At 40.4% G+C, this 23,128-nt stretch overlaps 1 protein-coding gene across 3 annotated transcripts in view; it reads left to right on the top strand.

The window, feature by feature from the left end:
- The window catches only part of SHTN1 (shootin 1), a 55,512-nt gene that overhangs the window by 17,166 nt on the left and 15,218 nt on the right, over window positions 1–23,128 (top strand). For 2 of the 3 annotated variants that reach the window (XM_058810158.1, XM_058810157.1), the window contains exons 4-12: window positions 240–334; window positions 2,498–2,666; window positions 5,182–5,279; window positions 6,219–6,300; window positions 8,036–8,130; window positions 16,811–16,957; window positions 18,237–18,390; window positions 19,430–19,535; window positions 21,633–21,715. In XM_058810158.1, the coding sequence (XP_058666141.1) occupies window positions 240–334; window positions 2,498–2,666; window positions 5,182–5,279; window positions 6,219–6,300; window positions 8,036–8,130; window positions 16,811–16,957; window positions 18,237–18,390; window positions 19,430–19,535; window positions 21,633–21,715 (1,029 nt within the window). Of the gene's footprint in view, window positions 1–11; window positions 112–239; window positions 335–2,497; window positions 2,667–5,181; window positions 5,280–6,218; window positions 6,301–8,035; window positions 8,131–16,810; window positions 16,958–18,236; window positions 18,391–19,429; window positions 19,536–21,632; window positions 21,716–23,128 lie in introns of all 3 variants that reach the window. The other variant, XM_058810159.1, reaches the window with a different exon arrangement.

Raw genomic sequence — 23,128 nt, 5'->3', positions numbered from 1 at the left:
CATTTCTACAGTTGCCCCTCTAATGCTGCAAACATGACTTGAGAGAACTGCTTAAAGGAACAACCCAAATATCCGATGCTCAGAACCGTTCCTATCCATGGAGATATCTAAGTATGTACCTCCCTGTGTTTGAATTGCTCACAATGAAAGTTAACAAAGGAAGATATTCTATTTCTGATCATGGGAGGCATGTGTCAATCTCAGGAAAATACTGACTAATTTTTGAACTCTTCCCTTAGTTTCTCACATGGTTATTGAGGAAGTGAACTGTATTCAGAACCATCTTGAGATTGAGAAGACATGCCGTGAAAGTGCTGAGGCTTTGGCTTCTAAGGTGAGAAGAATTATGGTGATGCTGGGTTTTTTTTAAATCTATTTATTCACCTGTTTATCTATTTATTTATTTAAAACTTGAGAATGTATGCATGACCCTTATATATTTCTGTATAACCTTGTGGAGCTGTGAAATAGTTTAGAAGTGGAAAAAAACTAACAGCCAGATGCGAGATGCAAAATACTGTTCCTGCCTTTAAAGGAAAAAAAAACCATTTTAATGTTGTTTCTATTTTCATGGACCAGCATCCTGATCTCTAGCTTTCATATGCATTTAGGTTAAATGGAAAATAAGTTTTAGAACTCCTCTGTGTGAAAACAATAATGAGCATTTCAGTGTCTAAATCAAATGGAAAAAGTCAACCACTGCATTACATTTCAGGTGATTGTTTATGAAAGCAAAGCAAGGGCAGGGGAAAGGTGACCTCCACTGCTCTGTTGATTGCGTCTAGTCTGATGAATTTAGCAAGTGTGTAATTTTCTATATTCCATCTCATCAGAAGTGCATTATTATTAAAGAATGTTTTTATCTCTCTTATATATTTTTGGTTGTGTAAAATGCATCTGAGCCACTTCATCAGAAAATGGATTACAGCAATTTTGAACCAAATTTCATTAGCAATGCTGACTGCCTTTTTTTTTTTCCTTTTTTTTTTTCCCTCCCTCCCCATTCCCTGCCCAAAGTACATCCTTAGTTATGGTAAAAATCACACCAGCAAGAAATCACTTTAATTTAGATGCATTAGCAATGTACTTTCTGGAGGTATTTACTTAATTGTTTGCATAATGACACTATATTAGAATTCATAAGATAGACAATCAGCATATAAGTAAGAAAATGAACACATTTATGCAACTTGTCTTCTTCTCTGCATTTTGCCTGTAATGCAGAGACAAGGGCAGTTCAAAGACTCCCTCTGCTCCATGGGGCTGTTTGTGAGCTGGCTGTACCATGTAGGGCTCCTCACACCTCTCTCCCCACTGTCTCACTTTCATTCCTTAGGAAGGAGATAAATTCTTGAATAAATCTCCCATAACTGAAGGGCTGAGGATAAGGGGGATCAGAGATGATTGTTTAGGTGAAAATTTGGGGTCAGATGAACAGTATAGTGTATATTTTCTTTGAAGATGCATACTGGAGTTCTGAAGTCTGTGTTGACTTTGGCACATGGTGTATCAATAGTAGAAAATGGAGTTTCATTCTTAAACCTGAGCACAGGGAATGCTTGGCTGATGGGTGGGCAGTCACCCTGACATTTACCTGAACACCCCTGGGGTGTCTGGATGCAGGACAGTGAAAGAGAATTAAATATTTGCAGTGATTCCTGTTCAGTTTTTGTTGATTAAGACAAAGATGCCTTGTAGAATCTCTTCTGTACCATCCAGCAGCCAGCCATGTGTTCAGGCATCCAGCCTTAAGTGGTTTCTGACTTGTGGTCTGACCCATAAAGAATTGGTTCATGAGATGGCTCTCATCTTATGTATGTTGACTCTACAGTAATAACTCCAAAGAATTTTGAGATAATTCTTTTGTGACTAGGAATATAGTAGTAGTAGTATTTGTAGAATATATATATTATAGATATTATATATATATAGAGAGAGAATTTCTATAATATCTATAATTATATAATAGATAATATAGTTTGTTATATTATTTATTATTATAGTTTCTATTTTATTATATAATTTGTAGTTTATATATAGGAGAAGCAAGGATTTTTATTTAACCAATCGATCCAACTTGAAAAACCAGATGAGCTTTCAGGGCACAAACTCTTGTTGAGGTCATTCAGTTGGGACTCCTGGTACATGTTTAAAGGTGAGCAGCTGTCACAAAGCCTGTGTAGCATTAAGTCAGCTTGATAGTTGATTTGATTGATTTAAACCTACACAGTATTTATTAAACAGAAGTACCAGAAAGGAAAAAAAGGCATGGATAAACCATCATGTTGAATTGAAACCTCTCAGAGGAAAAAGTGGATAACCACCCCGTCTTCAGACCATTCTCATGTTCAGTGGAACTTAATCTAATGTTACTTTTGTCTTCTTTGATAGATCTTTTAATGATAAAGGACAAAAGACAGTTGAATTTTTTTTTCTTGTCCGGCAGCTTAAAGACAGACTAACTAGGTCCTTACTGTTTGTACTTCTCACCTTTCAGCTGAACAAGGAAAATAAAACCTTGAAAAGAATTAGTATGCTTTGTATGGCCAAACTGGGCCCAGAAATTATCACTGAAGAGATTAACATTGATGAGGATGAATCATCCACGGATACAGAAGCTACCTCTGGATCATGCAATTCTGTGCACTGTCAGCAGCAAATAAAAGGTGAGCCTTGCTGCTGATCCTGCACCACCTGCAGGGCAGAAGTTGTCTCAAGAACAGCAGTGTTGGTGTGGACCAGAGACTGGTCTTGTTCCAAGTCATGCTTCTGGGAGTGGTCAGAATCAAAGGATTTCCTGGAATGGCTGAGAGCTGAGGGTTGGTAGAGTGTAACATAAATGGTGGGGGATGCACAGCCTGCAGAGGAGGTTGAATGCAATAGGAAAATGAGACTACCCAGCTAAGAGAGTTCAATGCTACTGAATCAGTAAAAGAAACATTTCCTAAAACTCTTAAAAAAATGAAAGTTACGTAGAAGGACAAGGTCACCTTCAGCTGCAATGTCACAATTTCAGAGCTTGTCAGACAGAACTCTGTTTCCATTATGTACCTTTGTATGCACAAACTTCACTCATGTTCCAGAGCTATTACCAAACAAGCAGCCTAAAGAGGGACTGTTGTACTGAGTAAAACAGCACAGCTGGTAAACATGGAAAGATATTGATAAGACAGATCTGTGGGGGGTTTTTTGCAGAAATTTTTGGTTCTTTTTTGAAAGGCAGTTAATATTTCCATTGTCCAAAATCAGCCTTATTTCTCATCCCTGTGATGAAGTCATCATGGTTTTCTATATTGTTGTGTCGTAGTATCCAAAAAAGGGGAATGCCAGCATTCTGGATTTTGTGACAAGATTAAGTGTTTAACTTCTTTAAAAAAAGGCTTTCAGTTTTTTTTTTTGTTGTAACTTGGAGCAGCACATGATGTTTAAGTACAACTTTTTTGAACTTTCAGTTTGACCTTATTAACTGTTGTCTTTTTGCATGCAGCAGCTGTAAGGAGTGGTACAAAGTATCACTGAAGAAAAATGGTGTGTGTGTTGTAAAAATGCTTGTGAAACAGTCCCACTGAAGAAATAGGGTGTCATAGTACCCTTCTGTAATCAGTTTTCCATCCTCTAGATGTAGGGAAAGGCAACAAATGGTGTGATGCAACCCATCTGAATGGGAAATGAGACTTTTGTAGTGGAGAAGGGTGTCAGGAATACATTTAGAGAATAAACACTGGCTACAGATCAGATGGGAGGAGTGTAGTAGGGTCAAATTAGAGAAATATTGAAGAAAGGTTTTGATGTATCTGCTTTCTGTCTTGATGAACCATTCATTAAAGCATGGAAAGTGGTATTTTGGGAATCTTCTAAGTCCTTTAGCCTTCTCACCATTCCAGAAAGTATTGGCTGTTCCTTGGAGTAAGTCCTTCTCCCCCACCACTTTTCTGTAAGGATACACAAATAAGGTAGTAAAACCTGAGGCTCTCTGTGGTCTGTAGATATGATTTCTTCTCTGCATAGTGAGGTTGATACATGCATTGTAAAATCAGAATTAATCCAAGTCTCATAAATTTCACTGAGACTTTTTCCCCCATTAATTTCTCTGGAGAACACAAATCCATAAAATGGACAAGCTGTATCAAAAATGTTCTGGGAAAACAGGTCTTTTTATTTACTTTAAAAAGTGTAGGCTTTTAATTTAGAGGAAAATAAATCTGAGGCCTCAGAACTGGGAGGGGGATGCTGGTGTAGAATGGACATTTTCAAGATGTGAGACCTACCAGAATGACATCCAGCATGTCACCATCATCATGTGCAATTGATTAGCCCCAATTTTCTCAACTCATGGCTGGTGTTCAATGAACAGCAGTGCTGTGAAATACTGGAAGCAGGTGGGGAATGAGAGCACTTACTGAAAGCTAATATATATCAATAAATTTTGATTTTTGTGGTGATTTTATGTTAACCTAAACCTTGATATATTATGTATGCAAACTGATCTCCTGTTAAGAAGTGATTATAATCAAGTGTTTTATTCCATTGTGAATTTAATTTATTTCATATTTTAATAATTAAGGAACAAAAATTCTGAGGGGAAAATTACAAGCATTAGCTCTTCCATCAGTAAAGGTTATATTCTGACTCTGTTCACATAATGTTACAAAGGCTATAAATTGGCAGCTGTTCAGGACAATTTCTTCTGTGAAAACCTCCCAAGTATTAACTGCCTGTTGTTTTGTTTATTTCCCTTGTGACAAGAGCTCACGATCCAAAAAGAATTGAAGTGTATTAATTTGTTTTAAAGGATGCTTCTTAAAAATTGCTTTCTGCTGCCTCCATACCAGAGTGTCTGTGATGTGACAGTCTCAAGAACAGGACTTAGGACCCTCTGTGGTGGCAGGATTGGCCATGTTGTAGCAGGAAATGAATCATTCAAAATGCAAATAAAGACAGCAGGCCTGAACAAGGAGCTTACTTCAACAGAGTAAATCTGAAACTGTGACCCAGTTATAGATCTGTTACTTGACACTTATGCAAAGCTCATAAATTATTGAGGATGTTCCTTGGTTACAACTGATGCTTGATACGTAGTTCAGGTGTTTCATACTCAACTGTACTTGCATTGCTGTGACATTTCCTTTGTTGTTGTTTTTCCAATGAAATATATTCTTCATTTCCTTCCTCAAACCCTAGAGCTGCGAGATCAAATCATATCTGTTCATGAGGAAAAGAAGACCTTGGCCATTGAACTGGAAAACCTGAGGTGCAAACTTGCAGAAGTAATTGAAGAAGTATGTATTGTACCATGGAAGGCGAGACCATGTTAGCCTGGAGTCTGTCCTTTCTGTAACTTTTAGCTTATTTTGCTGAAAACAGTTGTGAAGTTAATTGAATACTGTCTAATCTCAAGTCCTGCCAGTGATGGATCACATAGGGCATGTCCCTGGAAGGGATCCTCTGCATCACAGTCCAGTGCCACTGTAGCTGGCACATGACTTCTCCTTACCTGTTTGATCTAAGCCCATATTACAACTGTCAGGTCCCCTTCCTGACAGCCCCTCACCCATCACAGCCTGCAGGGTTTTCTGGATTTCCTTAAACCCATAGATGTGTCAGAAATACTTTTGAAGTACACATAGTTTAATCACTGGTGCTGCTTCTTTGAGTATATCCTTAAGTTCAGCCATTGGCAGTGCTGTGTCATCATAATTAGACCAGCAAATTGGCTTTTTAAGCCAGCAGAGTTTCATTCCTGCTTGAAAACTGGATAAGCCATGTACTGATGCAAATCAGGACTTCGTGGTTCTTCCTGTCCATGCAGCACTTGCATTCAGAAAGACACAGCTGACAGCACTTGGACAATAGACAGAGCCCAGGAAAAAAACAACCAAAACAGGGCTCTGACTGTGTTAAAATGCAAAGAGTCAAGTAACTTTCCAGCCAGGTGCTGTGGCACCTGATCCTGAAAGGTTCCAAAGATCATGTATTTGCAGCTGTGACTGAAACATGCCATGGGAGGATTAGTTCATAACCCTTTTGTGACATCTGTTACAACATCTGTAAGGTGGAGTAAAAATGCTTTCCATCCCACTGGAAACCCCAGCATCCAGCCAAACCTAGGAAACAGAGCTACTGACAGCAAAATACTGCTTGAATTCTGTATGTGCTGTATGCCTGGTGCCATTAACTGAAATGCTCTTGGTTTTGATGTGTTCTTTATACTTTTCTAGGTAAATAAGTTGAAAGAAGAAAAGGCTGTTTTGACGACCGAAGTTAATAAGCAACAAAAACTGTTGGAGAAATGTAACAGAGGTGTGTAGTCTCAGCAGGTTCTCTAAGAGATCTGCATCTCCAAGAGTTTGCTTCATCCTTTGCAGAAGTGCAGAGCTTTTCTGCTGCAGTACAGAGTAGGTTACAGCACAGTGACTGTGGTTCAGATCTGACACCTGGCCTGATTGCTGCAGGCATTACACCAACTCCTGGACTGTTCCAGACTCTCTGTACTCCAGGAAAATGTGACAAAGTGAGCAGCAGGTGTTATGTGAGAACAGGGAAATCTTTTCCCGTGTGCCACAAGTGGGAAACCAGGGCAGGGGCACAGTCCTTCACAGACATGGGGTTTGAACCTTAATCTCCTGCTTTCCTAAATTATTACACCAGTCTTCCTTTTCATTGGGATACAGCTTCTCATTTTGAATGTCTGATGTCTTGGGAGTAACTTGTTTTATGTTCAGAGGATGATGAGAAAAAGGCAGGAGGGCTAGAATGTGAGAATTAAGATTTCCAAGTTATGGAAGAAAATAATGAAGTTTCTTTTACTGGAAAGAGAGGTAAAACCAGGGCAGGGAAAGACCAAAAAGAGATATAGCTTAAAAAAGGAAAGGTTTTGCTTAATGAGGGTGCATGCTTCTATATGAGTAATGGTTGATTCCAAAGAAATTTAGAGGAGAGGGAAAAGTTTTTAGGTTTTAGATTACTCTGCCTTTTCCTTCTGCTGCTTACTAAGCCTTAAAAAATTAAAAATTGTTTGGTAAAAAGCATCATTGGGTGTTTTCCATTTTCCTGAAGTGGCTGAAATCTACTAGAGCATATCCTGTAAGCTTTCTCCAGGTGTCCATCTCTTACCCCTTCCATGTGTCTGCATTTCTTAACCTATGACAGGCAGTACTTGAAGGCTCTCAAAACACCAAACTTCAGAACAGCTGACTAAACAGATTAGCTTGAAGATTTTGATGGGATAATATGACAGATGAAAAATTTTCTGAAATTTTTTCTAAGCATTATGGAAAGAACAACCCCTAGTTTCACATTTGCCTGTTTTCCTGGAGGGAAGAGTTAAATTAAAGGAAGATTTTTTTTTTTTTTTTGTGTGCATAAAATGTGCTACCAAAGTATTCAATACCTCCTGTACCCTCTGTTTATGTGGCACTGTGTTGGAGCTGTGCACTCAGTGCATTTCAGTCAGAGTTTATGAATTGATTTTTAAATCTTTCTAAATATGTGGGTTGTTTGTTGGGTATTTTTTGTGTATGCGGTTGGTTTTTGTTTATTTGCTTTTTAAAGTTAGAATTGCTCTGAGAGTCAGGTATGCTGGGATGTGTATCCCACTGTCTAAATGACCACTTACTTTTAATTAAATTAAATTAACTAAATTACCACTTTGAAAACTGTTACGCTCATCTCCAAACCAGGTAAACAAATATGGATTTCTCAAGAATAACATAATCTTTGATAGATTCAGTAAAGCTCTTTTGAGGCAAAGAGAGGCAAAATCTGGTCTGTGGTACTTGATGCCTGTTACTGGAGATTTTGAGTCTGAAAAGGAGGACTATTTCTCTGTTCAGAAGATTAGTAATTGTGCATATATGTGGTGAGGTTTAGGACAAATACTGCAAAGAAGATTGTATATGAAAATGTAAAACTAGGTCATGCTGTCAGTCAGGGCTCCATGGTGCTAGGGAATAGCAGCTTATCTGTGAAAATCAAACAGTACTTCTTTTGATCTGTTCCACTTTTCCTTCTGATCTTGTTTAATTCATATAAACAGTGTCTGTGCTGGCAGTAGAGGAATATGAAGAGCTTCATGAAAACTTTGAGCTGGAAAAGAACCTGCGGAAGAAGGCAGAGTCATTTGCACAGGAGGTGAGTAGTCAAGGGAAAATCAAAGACATTGCAAGTGGGCAAAACCTTGCCAGCTTGGATGACTTGATTTCAATTCCCAGCTCTCATCCATTCTTCTTAGGTAACATCTGTATTTTATCCATCAAACGAGTTTACTGTTTCAACAAGCATTTATAAAGCACTTTGGAATTATTCATGCAGTCTTACCTATGTCCCCTTTCAAGGCAGGGTTTTAAATTTATCATGGGCTTAGTTTGCTACAACATCCCAGTGTGGAATATGTAGTGGTTGGAGCTGGGAGGGATTAGCTATCTTTCTAGTGATATAATTTAAAGGGCTGTTTTTTTTTCTTGAAAAATACGTGGACTCCTAAAAATGACATTGCAAAACTACAGTATCAATTGAGGGACACATTTTGAAAGATTATGTTGAAAGTACTTTCTGTAATTGACTGATGAGTTGACAGGCAACTTAGGTACAATGCCAGAAAAATGCTGATTATTTTTAAACAGCTATTTCTTGGGTTTTGTCATTATTTAGTTTTTGCCACTTCCAGACTATGGGGCCCTGTTGGTGCAGACTGTCAGAGAAGCTGTTCACTTGAAGGTTTAAATTCCATAAAGGTCTCTTATCCAAAATGGGATTACTATAACAGTGAACTTTAGGCCTGTATTATTCTTCCCTTTCTGTACCTGCTTGTCTTCCTGTGGTATTGTGCTGCTCAGAAAGATTTTTTAGAACAGTTCTTAAAATACATGACCACATGACAACAAAGGCATTGCTGATTCACGTTTGGGGAACCAATATTTAAAATGGCTTTAAAAACCTGTTGTCATTGGCCTAGTTTCACACTGATGGTGTCCCTTGAGTGACCTGAGGCATCAGAGAGGCTCTGGCCACAACTGCATCCACAGCAGCACAGCTTTCTGCTCGAGTGAGGCTGTGTCAGCCTCCTCTCACAGGGATCATGCTGCAAGGTCACAGCTCTGTTTGGAGAGCTAAGTTTTCTAGGATGTGCTTACAGGAGCTATGTTTGGATTATGGTAAGGATGTTCAGGGATTTTCTGCCTGCTGGCATTAGCCTGTTTTCTCTGTCTCTGTAAAATGTTTCTTTTAAACCTCAAAATTTCTGCAGGATTTTGCTTGGATTTTGCAAAAGCCACTGTAGTTGGTTGTGTTAAGCTGTGCAGTGTCAACAGAAGGAAGAGCTTTGAGTAAAGGACAACACTGCATGTGCAGTGCTTTGTTCTTGATTTGTATGGAGCACTTAGAGAAGTGGAAAAGGCTCCAAGTAATGTGGCTGTCACTGCAGCTGAAAAATAGCACATCTTAGTGTTTTGTATTTTTGTATGTCTCAAACAGCCAAATATGTATTTTATTTTAGCTCAGTGAAATTCAGAACTACATCCCATGGAGGTGCCTGTGTGGTGGTGGGCACGTTGTCTGTCCAAGGGGCTGAAGCACCTTAGGTTTGCCTTTATGGTGTGGTCAGCCCATGCACTCAGACTCAGCCCTTTCCCTCTCTCCATGGCATGGCTTCATCTTCTCTCTTTGCATTGTGGCTGCTTTTCAAAGGGGTGCCCTTGGCCTCCTGCCCTTGTGGCAGGTGAGGAGGATTCTGTTCCCAGAACAGGAGCACTGGGGAGTGCAGGTGTGACGGGGAAGGGCAGGTGAGCTGTGTGCAGAAGCCAGCACAGATGGGGGAGAGCAGAGACATGGAGGGAGCAGGCACATATAGGAGTGAGGCAACACTTGAAAATCAGAGCTTTTGATTAAAATTATAAAAAAAAAAGCCCAATACAGCTTTAATTATAGTCATGCTGCTGGCACCACCATAATATATATTTAATTAATCAAAAGTGATCCAACTTCAAACATTAGAATTCATGCTCTTTAGAGGTTCTAAAGAAACTGAGTAAATATTGTCAGCCGTGGTGTGGAGAGGGGGAAGGAAAAGGAGAGAGGTTTTGAAGTGAGTCACAATCCATTGTGAAAGGTACTGGAATCTGCATAAAAGAACTAAATAAATAGAGTGTGTAAGGGGCGGAGGCATGGAAAAATCTGTACCTACCTGAATAAAACAGGGTTGTTAACACAGGAATCTTGGCAAGCTTAACCAGAATTCTAGTGTCAGGTTTTAAGAGACACTTGAAGATCTCTCAGCTGTTTGTGAAGCAGATTATAAGAAAACAAAGGAAGGCAGAGAGTATCTTGAAGGCCATTGCAATAATATAGAGGTAGCCCTGAAAAGCACTCTCCCACAAAGATGAGCAAAATACAGTACATGCAGCCAAAGCAGGCCAAAAGCAGAGGAACACGGTGTGAGAAGAAAATTGAAACTCTTAGACATGCCAAAATCTCATGAGTTTAACAAAATAATCTTGCATAAGTTGTTTATTAAACATACATCCTGCCCTGCAACAATATTTTATAAAGTGATGTTGGGGTTGAAGACCAGTTTGGCCACTCAGCCCCACACAGCTGCTTGCTCACCTTCCCCCAGCAGGATGGGGGAGCAAATTGGAAGTTAAAAATGAGATAACTCATGGGTTGTGATAAAGACAGTGTCCTAAGTAAAGCTAAAGCTGCTGCACCCAAAAGCAAAGCAAAACAAGAAATTCATGCACTGCTTCCTATGGGCAGACAGGTGCTCAGCCTTCTCCAGGAAAGCCAGGCTCCCTTAGGTACAACAGCCACAGGGGAAGGCAGACACCATCACTCTGAGTGTCCCCCTCTTCCTTCTTCTTCCCCCAGCTTCAGATGCAGAGCGTGGTGCCACGTGGCACCCGTCCCTGTGGGCATTTGGGCTCAGCTGTCCTGGCTGTGTCCCGTCCCTGTGCCCCCCCAGCTCACTCACTGTGGGGTGAGGAGCAGAAAAGGCCTTGACTCCATGCAATAATGAAAATATCTTTCTGTTATCAAATCCAAAACACAGCCTCATACCAGCTACTGTGACAAAAATTAACTCTTCCAGCCAAAACCAGCAGAAGTGAACAGTTTATTATTAGTGTATGCTGGTGGAGAGATAATCCCTGCACCTGAAGTGCTCTGGAAACCTCATGGAGAAGGAGCAGTGTGCTCTCAGAGATGACATTGAGCTGATTTTTCCCTGCCCTCTGTGTTTTGGACAAATAGAAATGAAGTGTGAAACTGCTGAGCAGTTTGTTGGGGTTCCTTTCACTTCTGAGGCTCACACAGGGTTTTTGCTCAAAATACACAACTGGAAAAAGAAAAGAAAGGTTTCCCAAGTGTTTATGGTAACCTGTAAAACAGTTTGCAGTTAAAAAGTTGAAAGGCTGCATTCAGAGGAAATATGATCCAGATGAATTAAAACAATTCAGTGAATCTCTAATGTGCATCATTCATTTTTTCATTGACTTTCCTTCCTCAATGCCTTCACCATCCTGCAGCTGTTTGTGCTTTTAAGTAACTACTGCACAACAAAATGTGTGTATTTAACTTGTTTTCCTAAAAATACCTGCATCCCATACCTGGGCCAGTGCACAGCTGACTTTACTTACTCTGGGACTGAATCTTCCCATATTGAAAGATCAAAGGTGGCTGTCAACTTGGGGAAAATCATTGTCACTCTTAGCAGGTGTCTGCACTACTCAGAAGGGTGAATGCAATGGGTTTGGTTATCTTGATGACATGAGCTCCCAAAGACCTCTTCCTGAGATGCATTTGTGACATTTTGGGTTAATTTGTGAGGACTTTTGCATTAACATATTGCATCTGTGAGTGGATACTGCAAAAACAGCACTGGAGAAGCAACTCTGTGCTTGCCAGTGCCACTCTCTGTGCTTTACCCAGATATAGTTCAACTGCAGCTGGTATCTGAGGATAATTAATTTACAGTCCAGCTGACTGAACTGGATTTAATAATTAAAGAGACATAAGTAGTTAGTACATGAATTCTCCTGAGCTTGGATGTTACCACTTTTGAAGCATGATGTAATGCTAATTTGTTTCATCAAGCTTTTTCCCAGGAAGAGGCTTGGGGAATGGTAACAGATGTATGCTCCAGGAAAATCTTTGGTCTCTTTTCCCCCATCTCTTTTTGTTCAGGCAATTAGTCTGTGGGGGGAAAAAAAGTGAAGATGTTTCCTCCTTTTTCATGTGGTGTATGATCTAGTTGTGAATCTGTTAGATGGTGTCTAAATGCTGTAAGGCTGTGAGCATTATTGAGTGTATCACTATGCTTCTACCATAACAAAAAGAAAACTGCAGGAAATTAAGATATAAATAACAATTGAGATTATATTTCCTCTGTGTTTTGTGCAGTTATGCCTGATAAGTGAAGAATGAGTGCTGTAGTTTGAGAAACCCTTTTGTACAGAGAAGGCTGGGAAAATAAATAATGTTTATTATAAGTTTATAAATAATGCTCTGTTTTTAAGGAAGTCACATTGTTGATGGGAGTACGGTCTGCTCACACTCCAAAGTACATGCTCCAAGCACCTCTGTGCTGAGAAGCAAATGATGGACAGAAAATAGGCTTAACTCATCTACTCCAATTCTCCCATTCTGAATGAATTAGATCTCTTCTTTTAAGCCACAAAACTTACTATTGCTGCCGCTTGTAGCTCTTTAAACAGTCCCTTCAGAAGCTGTCTGGCAATTAGCCAGGTAACTAAAATCAACTGGATTTTATCTTTATTGGTCAGAAATATTATGAATCATCTATGAGTGACTCTTGGCTGTCTCATGGTCACACTGCTCACTTAATACAGCTAGATCAGACTTTGACTCCTGTAAAGGAGTTTTTTTGGTTTTTTTCCTGATTAGCCATTGAACTAAAAACCATACCTAGAGTTATATTTTAATCCTAATTTTAGTGCCACTTAGTGCCCTGTCAAGCCATAATTAGACATGATCACTCTGTCCTCCCCATCAGATAAAATCCTTCAAACAGCCTCTTCTTTGGGGAGATACAAATACCTAGAACCTACCTCTCTTGGGACTTAGCTGAGGTGTGAACACAAGCTGTGGGGCTTTGGGGTACACATAATGCAAAAGGCATCAGCTCCTGTAAACTGTGACAGATGTGGATGGGTTACCCCTCTGTGACTCACTGGGTTGTGGAGGGGATGGAGCAGTGCTGCTAAGGATTGAAGAAATGACCAGCTGCTCAGCTGAGTGATCTTCTCTTCTGTTTGACTCTCCCAAGTTTGACTCTGCCTTACTACTTACCTTTTTTTACTCTATTTATAATGGACATCATGCCACTAATTTTTATTTTAGTTTATGCAACCATTGATTACCTTATTAGAACAACACCTGCTGTATTAGGACATTTTTCTCCCTTAAACTGTAACTAAGACAAAAAGATTATTGCTCAAATACCCAAAGGATGCATAGATGGAAGTGCAGCCTCACATGGATATTAAAGAATTCCCTTTGTCATTGTTTTGCCCCTGGGAGAAGGGTTGGCTGGAAAGTATCCAGTTTTATCCTGAACCTTGCTTGAACAAGGCTTGGTGTTCCCAGGGATTTGACACTAACAGAGTTGCCTTCTAACATTTTTAATGAGGAAGAATTCCTTTTTCAGCCCTGCTGTAAAAACAAAAACCAGCTGCAGTGAACGCTCTGTCGGGTAAGGGGCTGAGCATGAGCTGTGGCCTCACTGAGGCTGAGGGAAAACCTTCCATTATTTTCACCCCCTTCTTTCCACCTCCCCAGCTCTTGTGAAAACTCTGCTGATAGAAAGTGGCCAGCTCCCAGATGTCCTGTACTTTGCAGCTTCTCTTTGTAAACTCAGGGAGAGGAAGATGCATAGCTGGTTTGCACAACAATGGGTGATTTTAAAAATGAGACTGATAGGTGTAACCAAATTGTTTTTCTTTGTGGTCTGCCTTCAGCTGCAGATGTGGTTTTCAGCAGATTCCTGCACCATTGACTTGTGTTTCCAGCATTGATTGGGATGCTCTGCAGATAATTGTCTAGCAGGTGGCAAAGTCGGAACTAATCCATCAATTGGTTAAATTCCACCTAGTCCAAATAATCTTGTTAGTAGCTGTTTTGCCCTTTCAGCAGTCACTTTAATTAATATTCAGGGTTGTGCAGACAGCAGGTTTCTACCCTGCTAAAGCAAGAATTGATTTTTTTAAATTTTAAGTTAAAATTAATTTGCAAGGGTCTTTTTTGTCCTATGTCAAACAGTGCAGCCTCCCAAAAACTTGGAATCGGTACCACTAGTTTGCTTGACACAACTGTCCTGTCTGGTTTTGTCCCTTCCACTTAGAATATGCTGGCACTCGTTGTTGAAATTATGTAAGTAACTTCTGAGATGGATGGGACTCCCCGTGAGAATTTGGTTCCCATGTGTCTGATTGCAGCATTACCTTATAATCAAAATTATTCTTCTGTGATGTTGAAGATGCTTTCATATTTGTGAGCAGGAAAATATTTGCAATATCACTAAAGCAGTTTATAAAGCTAATTGAAAATGCAGGACTTGATGTGAAAGCTTCTGAATGAAAAAGTTTTCATCCAGGTCTTCAAAAGGATTTTTATCATTCTGTTGCAGAAGAACATGAAACAAAGTGAATATGAATTTTCTACACTTGGTGAAGTATCTGCTCACGTTGAAGAAATCAAGTTGCTCTACTTGATTTCTTCTTGTTTTGGCAGCTTTCTGCTCCCTCAGGCTGGAACAACTCTGGTTGGATTTAGTGGCAGAAACTTGGTGAATAAAAATCTGGAATTGATCGCCTTGAAGTATTTTTCATATTAAAAAAAAAATTAAAAATCCAGGTTTGCTTTGCTTTGAAAGTGTGTAAACTGATGTTTGCTGAAGTTGGCTTCTGGAGAGAGGTTGTTTTCTGTCAGGGGTAGATAACTTCTGTGAGTGACTTGACAGGAACACAGAAAACTCAGAGACAGTATTGAGTTGTTTTGCAGTGATTTAGAGGCCTTTCTCAAGTATAAGGTTCAAAGATGCTGTTTCTTTTAAGAATACTCCCAAGTGTTAAATCAGTTGCAGTACAAAGGCAAACCTTTATGGATTGTTGTGGGTAGCTTTGATTCTGAAATTCTCTTGCCCTTGAATTGTTTTTGCCCCAGCCCTACTAGTAAAGGATAACATAAGCATGAATTGGTTTGACTGGTGGGGACAGAGAGCTGATGTCCAGTGCACATTTGACTTTGCACTGTCAGCAGTTTGGTCCTGTTTGCTGTATAACAAATTGCAGCACCAGCGCCCACGTTCATCATTTCCTCTCCATCAAATGCTTCCCGTGCTTTGCTGCCTGCCCCCCTGGCACAGCTTTGCCCAGTGGAGTGTTCACTGCAGGTTTTTGGTGTTAGGGCTGCATCAGTTGACTCCTCCTGGCATGCAGGGTCACACAGGCTGCCAGGGCAGGGAAAAGTTCAGTGATTTTCTCAGTCTGTCTGCACAGAGCTGCTTGCTGGGAAGGCTCAGCTGAAGTGTCTGTGCAAAGAATGCTTGCCACAAGCATCAGCTCATACTTAATATCTAATTGTATTAAATAAATAAATCACAGAGCACTGCAGTGGCACCAGAGGGGAAGAAACCATGTGTTGTTTCTGTAATTCTGGTTTGTGAATAAACAGAATGGGAATCTGAAAAGATGTCACAGCACTTTTATATTTCTAATACTTCATTCTTAAAATATGTCCTTGCTTTTGCTGAGCTCTACAACAGTGTTTTTGCAGTCTGAGGGAGTACCTGCATTCTCAGGCTATTCTCTGTGCTGCTGCCAGAAGTGGCTCTGCTGACCTGTGCACACTCACCTGAAACCTCAGCATGACCCAGTCCCCGTTTCTGCTCCAAGAACAGGCACAGCTGAGCTTGTCGAGTGGAAGCCCTCGTTGCCTGGGGGCAAACATCCACCTGAAAGAGATGTCAAGGTGCAGAACAAATTCACTAGGAATTTTTTGTTGTTGGGAAGCAATCTTTTTTTTTTCCTAGTTCCTGAACAGTCTGGGAGGAACAGATCTGTCAGGGTAACTGCATATGCTGACAGCTTCTGCACCTCTTAAGTGAAGCCTAGAGATGTGTGGGATTTTTTTATCAATGTCAGGTCTCCAGACCTTTTGATTTTTGCCTGCCCTCCACAATGTATTCATTTGCAAGATCAAAAATATAACTTGGGAAGGGGAAGGAACACAAGGATCAGAACTAAAAGGCTGAAATGGTCCTAAAAAGCCTTTTCCCAGGGCAAGTGCCTACACTGATTACACAGCCATGGACTGAAATTCGTTTCCTGAAGAAATGATTTTCCATCATTCACATACCCAGCTCACCCTCAAGTCAGTGGCTTTATGCCAAGGCTTGCAGATGTGTTTGAGGAGATAGCTTGTGAATTCATAGACATTTTATCTTCCACCTAGAGTTCTTTTAGTCCTTCCAGAGCTCCCAGCATGGGGCTCAGATTGTTCCCATTTCCAGGAAACAGAATTGAGAGATGTGTTTAAATTCTGAATGCTGCCAACATGTGGGTAATTGAGGTGTAGCAGTGGGTGGTTCTGAGCAAACACCTGGTTCCTTTCAGTGTGAGCTTAGCCCTTGTGAATTTTGCTCTCAAACTTCCTCTCCCCTTCCTTTTCAGCTTCTTACTCGTTATTTCTTCCACATTAACACAATGTTAGTATCTCATTTTCTTTCCAGTTGCCATTTTAGCATCAGACTGTGCTTGCCTGACTGTTGTTTTTCTTGGGTGTGGGCTTGTTTTGGCAGATGTTTATTGAACAAAACAAGATGAAAAGGCAGAGTCAGTTGCTTCTGCAAAATTTTGCTCCTGATCAACAGCTTTTGAAGGCTTTGGATGACAATGCTAAGCTAACCCACACATTAGAAGAAGAGAGGCTTCAACACCAGCAAAAGGTAAAGCAGAACTTCTTTTCATCTCTTCTGGAAGTCTTTGAAAACCTCCTGAATTTAAGGAGTGCTGTGTCTTAATTACATTCAGAATTACTTGAAATCACATCCCCTGTAAGAGCTTCGAGTTTAAAAACTTAAATTTCAGAGAAAGTTGTGATTCCCTTCTGAGTCACTGATCAGATATGAGTACAGAACTCAGAGGCTCCTGAGCCTGAAGAGGCTCTGGTTTAGGCAAGTATTTTATTCTGGGTGCCAGTGAAGTGCAGTTACAAGCAGTGAGTCAGGCTCCATTAAGTGAAGAGATGGCAAGAGCATATTTTGGACATTGAGTAATACAAAGGGTGCCTTGGGGGTATAAGGAAAGAACAGGAGGTGAGAGGTGGGCAGTGGTTTGGTTCCTGCTGAAAAAATGGATGGGGGAAAGCCAGACAGACACACTGGAGCAGGGACGTGTAAGATGAATCTGCAAAGTGCTGTGAGAAGATATAAACTGATAGGATATAAACAAATTTATTCTCTGAAACTAGACTAGATCAATCTCTTAACTGGGAGAAATCACCATTGCTTCCCAGGAAAGCCTGAAAATGAGCTTTGCTTTAGCCCTGAGGCCTTTTCCTAAAACTCTGTTAGTAGAGTAGTACTAGGGATAGGTAAAGATGTTCTTTCATTAATGCAGCAATACTAAGACTGCATTCTCAAATGCTCTGAATGAATATTTTGGAAGAATCATTTCCAGTTTATAGAAAACCTCTGCATCTTCAGCTACTTTGAAGTCTAGAACAAAATGTACATATTTGGGGAGCTGTGAAGTTACTGCTGCTCTGCATCTGAATGCTGCCTCTGATTCAGATATTCCATAATTCCCCCACTGGCATCTGCATGAGTTGAGACAAGGGAGTTTAAATAATGAGCCTGTCAGTGGAAGCAGTAAAAGAACAAAAATGTCAACGTTCTCGTGCTTCAAATGAGGAAATGTTCTGAAATTAATTATGTGATAAAAACTCTGTAAAAAGAAAAGGGAACAATGTAAAGCTTAAGTACTTTGGAGCTAAATACATATTTTAAAGAAGAGTTAAAGCAAGTTGGGATCATAACAGAAAATTCTGACATCTCTCAGAAAAATCTTTCCAGCTTTCATTCAAAATTCTTCTGGGACTTTTGCTTCACTCCTGTACTATAACATGATGTTTTCAGGCATAACTGTGCCTAGTGGGTTATTTGTCAACAGGAGGGACAGAAAATGTCTTTTATTGGGATGAATGCTCTTGTTTGCCAACTGCAGATTAAAGAATTAGAAGAGCAACTAGAGAATCAGTCACTGCACAAGGAGATTGGTCGCCTTAAACAGCAACTAGAACTTCTGGAAGAAGATAAAAAAGAACTGGAGCAGAAGTGTCAGCATGCAGAAGAAAAAGCTAGAGACCTAAAGCACTCAGGTAAAACTGTGTAATAACTTTGATTTTAGGCGTAAGGTGTGTGTGTGCTTGGTGCACATCTGCCTTTGAGACCCTAGAAGCTTTTGTGTAGCTGTGGCCCAGAGCTTTGCTTCATTAGACAAAGTACAGCAGCTGCCTTCATCTGCAGAACAACTGTGTCCAAAATGTGTGTGAAGGAATAACCCTGTAAAACTTCTGTAAAGGAACAAAAATCCTGTGGTTTGGTTGCCCTGAGTCTTACAGATGGATAAATATATGGGAATAGGTGTCTGTGTGAAAGACACAAAAGATTATACCTGGACTTTAAAGTCATTCAATTGATTTTTAATTTTTTTTTACCTTTTAAAATTTAAAAGCAAGTTTAAAATACTGCAATTTTAATTTGAATCCATCATTGCAAGAACAAAGAACCATATCCACTTTGGAAATCATGTTCTTACTTCTCCCATAACCTACTGCACACAAAACAGTTGCTAAGGATTTTTATAACTAAAAGAAATTTAGGATTTTTTTTTCTCTGTTTCTGCCCATCCCCAGTTAATTATATTTGACAGCATTTCAAGCACAGAAAAGTAATTTCTGCATTTTAGGTCTGACATGAAAACAGGAGAGAAAAAAATCCATTTTACCACAACCCAATTTCATCCATTTTTATGGAGAAAGCCCACACCACCAGCAAGACAGAGACAGGTCTGGAGGTTGAAATTGTCCATTTCTTTGATCTCCTGTTAGTTCATTCTCAAATACAACCTCTGATACACTGTTGCAGAAATGGGATCAAGTTTTCCTTGCTCTGTCATTTTATATGAAGAGTCCTGTGTGAGGGAGAGTTTCAGTGGTAACTCAGGTCGGAGGCAGCTGTTCAAATGGGAATCCTGTGCGTTGTTCTTGGTAGAAAATGTCAAAAAATTGACGTTGGGCAGTTGTGTGGTTTACTCTTGTTTGTTCTTTGGTCAATTAGTAGAGTTTTTTTTCTCAAAGCTGGTTTGCAGAGGGGATGAGAGAGCTGACTGTGGTTTGTTTCTTCGCCCCCGTGCAGTTGATGAGCTCCAGAAGCGAATCCAGCAGTCTGAAAATCCTGCCCCGCCTCCGCCGCCTCCTCCTCCGCCTCCTCTCCCTCCTCCTCCTCCTCCCAACCCCATCCGGTGAGTGCTCCCAGTGAGGGCAGGGCAGAGACCGCTCCTTCATCGCTGGCATCCAGGCAGGAACGGTGTGTTCAAAGCAAAGAAGGCTTTCTCCACCTGCAGTGTGGCCGCGTTTCTCCTCCCCGAGAAAAGCAAGGCACAACTTCCCAAGGAGATTTGTGGGAATCGCAGCAGGGAAACTCAGAGAAAGGAAAAAAAAATCTTGTCTCATTGGCTGTGCCTGTGTTTGTGCAGAAGTGGAATGCAATATGGAGATTGTTTACCCTGAGTGAGAGGGTTTTGTGTCCAGGCTGTTGGTCAGCAGTCGGTCACAAGATTCTGTGTAGTTCAGCTGAGTGGAGTTGAGTGCTTGAGCAGATTCAGTGTAATATAATATAAAATAATATAGTATAAGGAAGTAATTAATTAGCCTCCTGATACCAGTGGAGTCAGATGCATCATTTTCTCCCTTTGTCATCAGGGTTGCACTGTATTTACTATACTTACTATTTACTGTATTACTGCAGGACATGCTCAGTGCCCCACCTGCCCCCAGACTTAACAGCCAGGCCAATTCTGAGCAGTGCCTGCCTTGCCAAGCCTAACAGACTGTCTAGACTGTGATTTTGGAGGAGGAGGGATACCTGTCTCCTCTAAATTTAGGAGATTTTTTTTTCCTATTCACCTGATAGCTGTAATTATAGACTTGTGAAATGCTTTCTATTGCCAAGAAAACTCCTTTGAACCAAAGGATATGTTGGATTATTGTGTGTCCCTTCATGTCAGATACTGATGATGAAAATGCAGACTCTATTGAGTTCTCACAATTACTTTCATAAGTTAAAAAGGAGGAAAAAATAACAAATGAAAATCACCACCCAGTCATCAAGCATTTTTGGGCAAAAATATCAAAATTTGGCTTGATTTCTACAAAGGACTGTAAAAGAGGATGACCAGTCTCTGCTGATGTATCAGGCATTAGACCCAAATTAATTGACAAAACATTAAAAGGCACTTAGTTAATTTTAAAAACTGCTAATCTTCACATTGTCTGCTTGGTTTTAAAAATAAATGGACTTGGATGACAATTTGCAACCTTCTGTAATAGAAATGACATCCAGGAGTCTTGTTAACTACTGTGTTAAACTTATGAATAGATCTGATTACTGGGGACAATTCATCCCTTTGTGCATCTTGCATTGTTTTTAGAAACTAAACATATTCAGGCAGATTGTGTTTGGCCTTTTGCTTCTTTTATGTCCATTAACTCATTTGGCTTGCCTGCTCCTTTCTCACTGATGGATAGCATGAATTAACTGTGTAGGAGTGTTGTGGGATTTTTCTGTTCAAATTTGTGCCCTTTACTGTTTGGAGTAGGTGAAACTATTAATTTTAAGCCCTGTCATAGCAAAGTCAGACTATTCCCTCATGCACTGTGATGTGTATGTGAATAGAAGTTGTTTTAGGACATAGGCACTGGCTGCTGCATTTTTCTGGGACAGAGTTTTGACCTTTTAGGCAGGGATGTCACTGCTGGGTAAGGAATGATGTTCAGTAGGGAGTTACTGGCCTCACTGACACATCAGATGTGCACAGGAGCTTGTATTGTTCTTGAAGATGAATCATTTGCTGGTGTGGACTTATACATTGTGAATATAGTGAGGGGATAATTATTTGACACTGTAAGAGATTACAAACTTGGAAATGGTGAGGAGATACTGATCACCATATTTAAGTGTCCTCTGGAGAACAATACTTCAACATCTACAGCTCTTCTTTCTGTTTATTATGCCAGAGCAGCTTCTGTTTGTCATGTGTCACAATGAGACCCTGGCTTTTAATATTCAAATCTGGAGTGTTTTGATTTGTGCCTAATGCCTGTTAAAAAGAAATAAATTTCTCTGGTGCATTTTGATGGGAGGCATTGTGGGGGGTAATTCAGTGCATCTGCATTCAAGAATCATTAAATGAGTCTTTTGTGAGTGGCTGTATAATCAGGTGTAAGCAGGCTGCTGGTGTGTCATGTTCAGGCTCATTCTGACAGTGGGGGGACCCAGGACAGAATGACAGTGGGGGCCCAGGACACAATGACAATGTGCAGTTTCATTTCCCCCCAAGGTCTCTCATGTCAATGATTCGCAAGAGATCTCACTCCAACACCAACGTGAGCAAGAAGGAGAAACCTCCTCAGCAGGAGTCAGGTATGGCTCATCCCTTCTCAGGCTGTGTGGGTTATCCTCTGGGGCTGCAGGAAAGGAGCTGGGCATAAAGACGGTGGTTCAGATGCTTCTGATTGTCAGCATTAACTACAAATCTCCACATCCAGCACAATCCCAGAAATGGGATTGCAGCCCAGGAATATGTGCACCAAGATGGGAAGTGGTATTTTTGGTACTTTAGCTTTGGTATTCCTAGGAGAGGTGGCTGAGGACTCTGGGCTTGTCTGGTTCAGAGAAAAGGAGGCTAAGGAGTGACTTTATTGCCCTCTACAGCTCCTGAGGAAGGGACAGGTAGAGAGAGAGATGCTGAGCTCTTCTCCCTGGGATCCAGTGACAGAACACATGGGAGTGTTTAAAACTGCATCAAGGAATGCTTAGACTGGACATAAGGAAGAATTTATTTATGGTGAGAATGGTCAGACACTAGAAAAGGCTTCCCAGAGAGGTGGCTGGTGCCCCAAGCTTGTAAGGTTTTGAGGCTGTAACTTTTGTTCAGCCCTGAAGTGGTCAGGCTGTTAGACCAGATGGTCACAGCTGAAACATTTTCTTGTATTGTACTCCAAATTTCCTCGAGATCCCAAGTAATTTGTGTGGCCCTCATAGCCATCTCTGCTTCCACAACTGAGCTGGTCATCAGCATCCAATTTACTTCTTCCAAAAGGATTTGAGTATGAACAGTCTTTGAGGCTGAGGTCAAAAACCTCAAGGGAACACCTGACATTTGCTGTAACTGGAGAAAAGTTGTAATCCTGCTTGAGCTGCAGCATGTGCAGGGCATTGTGCTTTTACAGGTTACCTGCAAGAGGCAGAAGACCAAACCTACAAGCATTAAACAGAGAGCAGGTTATATTCAGCATAATACAGGGAAATTTCTGAATTTCCACATGGCAATTTCTTCTGTCCAGAGCCTCTCCACAGAGCTTGTTTGTTAAATACTTAAGTTTTTGTCCCTCAATTCATATCTTGTGAAATTACCACTCAGAGTTGACTGTAATTCTAATCCTTTAATAACACTGAAAACCTAAAACAAAACAGTCTTGCACTAAGGTGGCTCTGCATGCAAAGTAACAGCTGAAATTGCATTTTATTGTTGTTAATGGAAGCTGGAAACTTAGCAGGTTGAGAACAGGAGTTAAGTACAGATTTGCAAATGACTGTGAGTGCCTGAGGAGTCAGGGCTAGTTAGACAGGCATTGCCAGTTAAATAACCAAGGGTTTTCTTGCTGTTTCTCTCTTCCTTCTGAAGCAGCAGGAGTTTGTTTTTAGTGAATTGCTTAACTCATTTGCTGCCACTTAAACAAAGAAGGGAACCTGGCTGAAATTATAGGATATAACTGTTAAAAAGACCCCTGCTGTTAGCAGACTAATGGTATGTAAGTCAGGCTGGATTGTTGC

The sequence above is a fragment of the Ammospiza caudacuta genome, chromosome 9, assembly GCF_027887145.1.
Source record: "Ammospiza caudacuta isolate bAmmCau1 chromosome 9, bAmmCau1.pri, whole genome shotgun sequence".
NCBI lineage: Eukaryota > Metazoa > Chordata > Aves > Passeriformes > Passerellidae > Ammospiza > Ammospiza caudacuta.
This window is presented reverse-complemented; position numbering and strand designations above follow the sequence as displayed.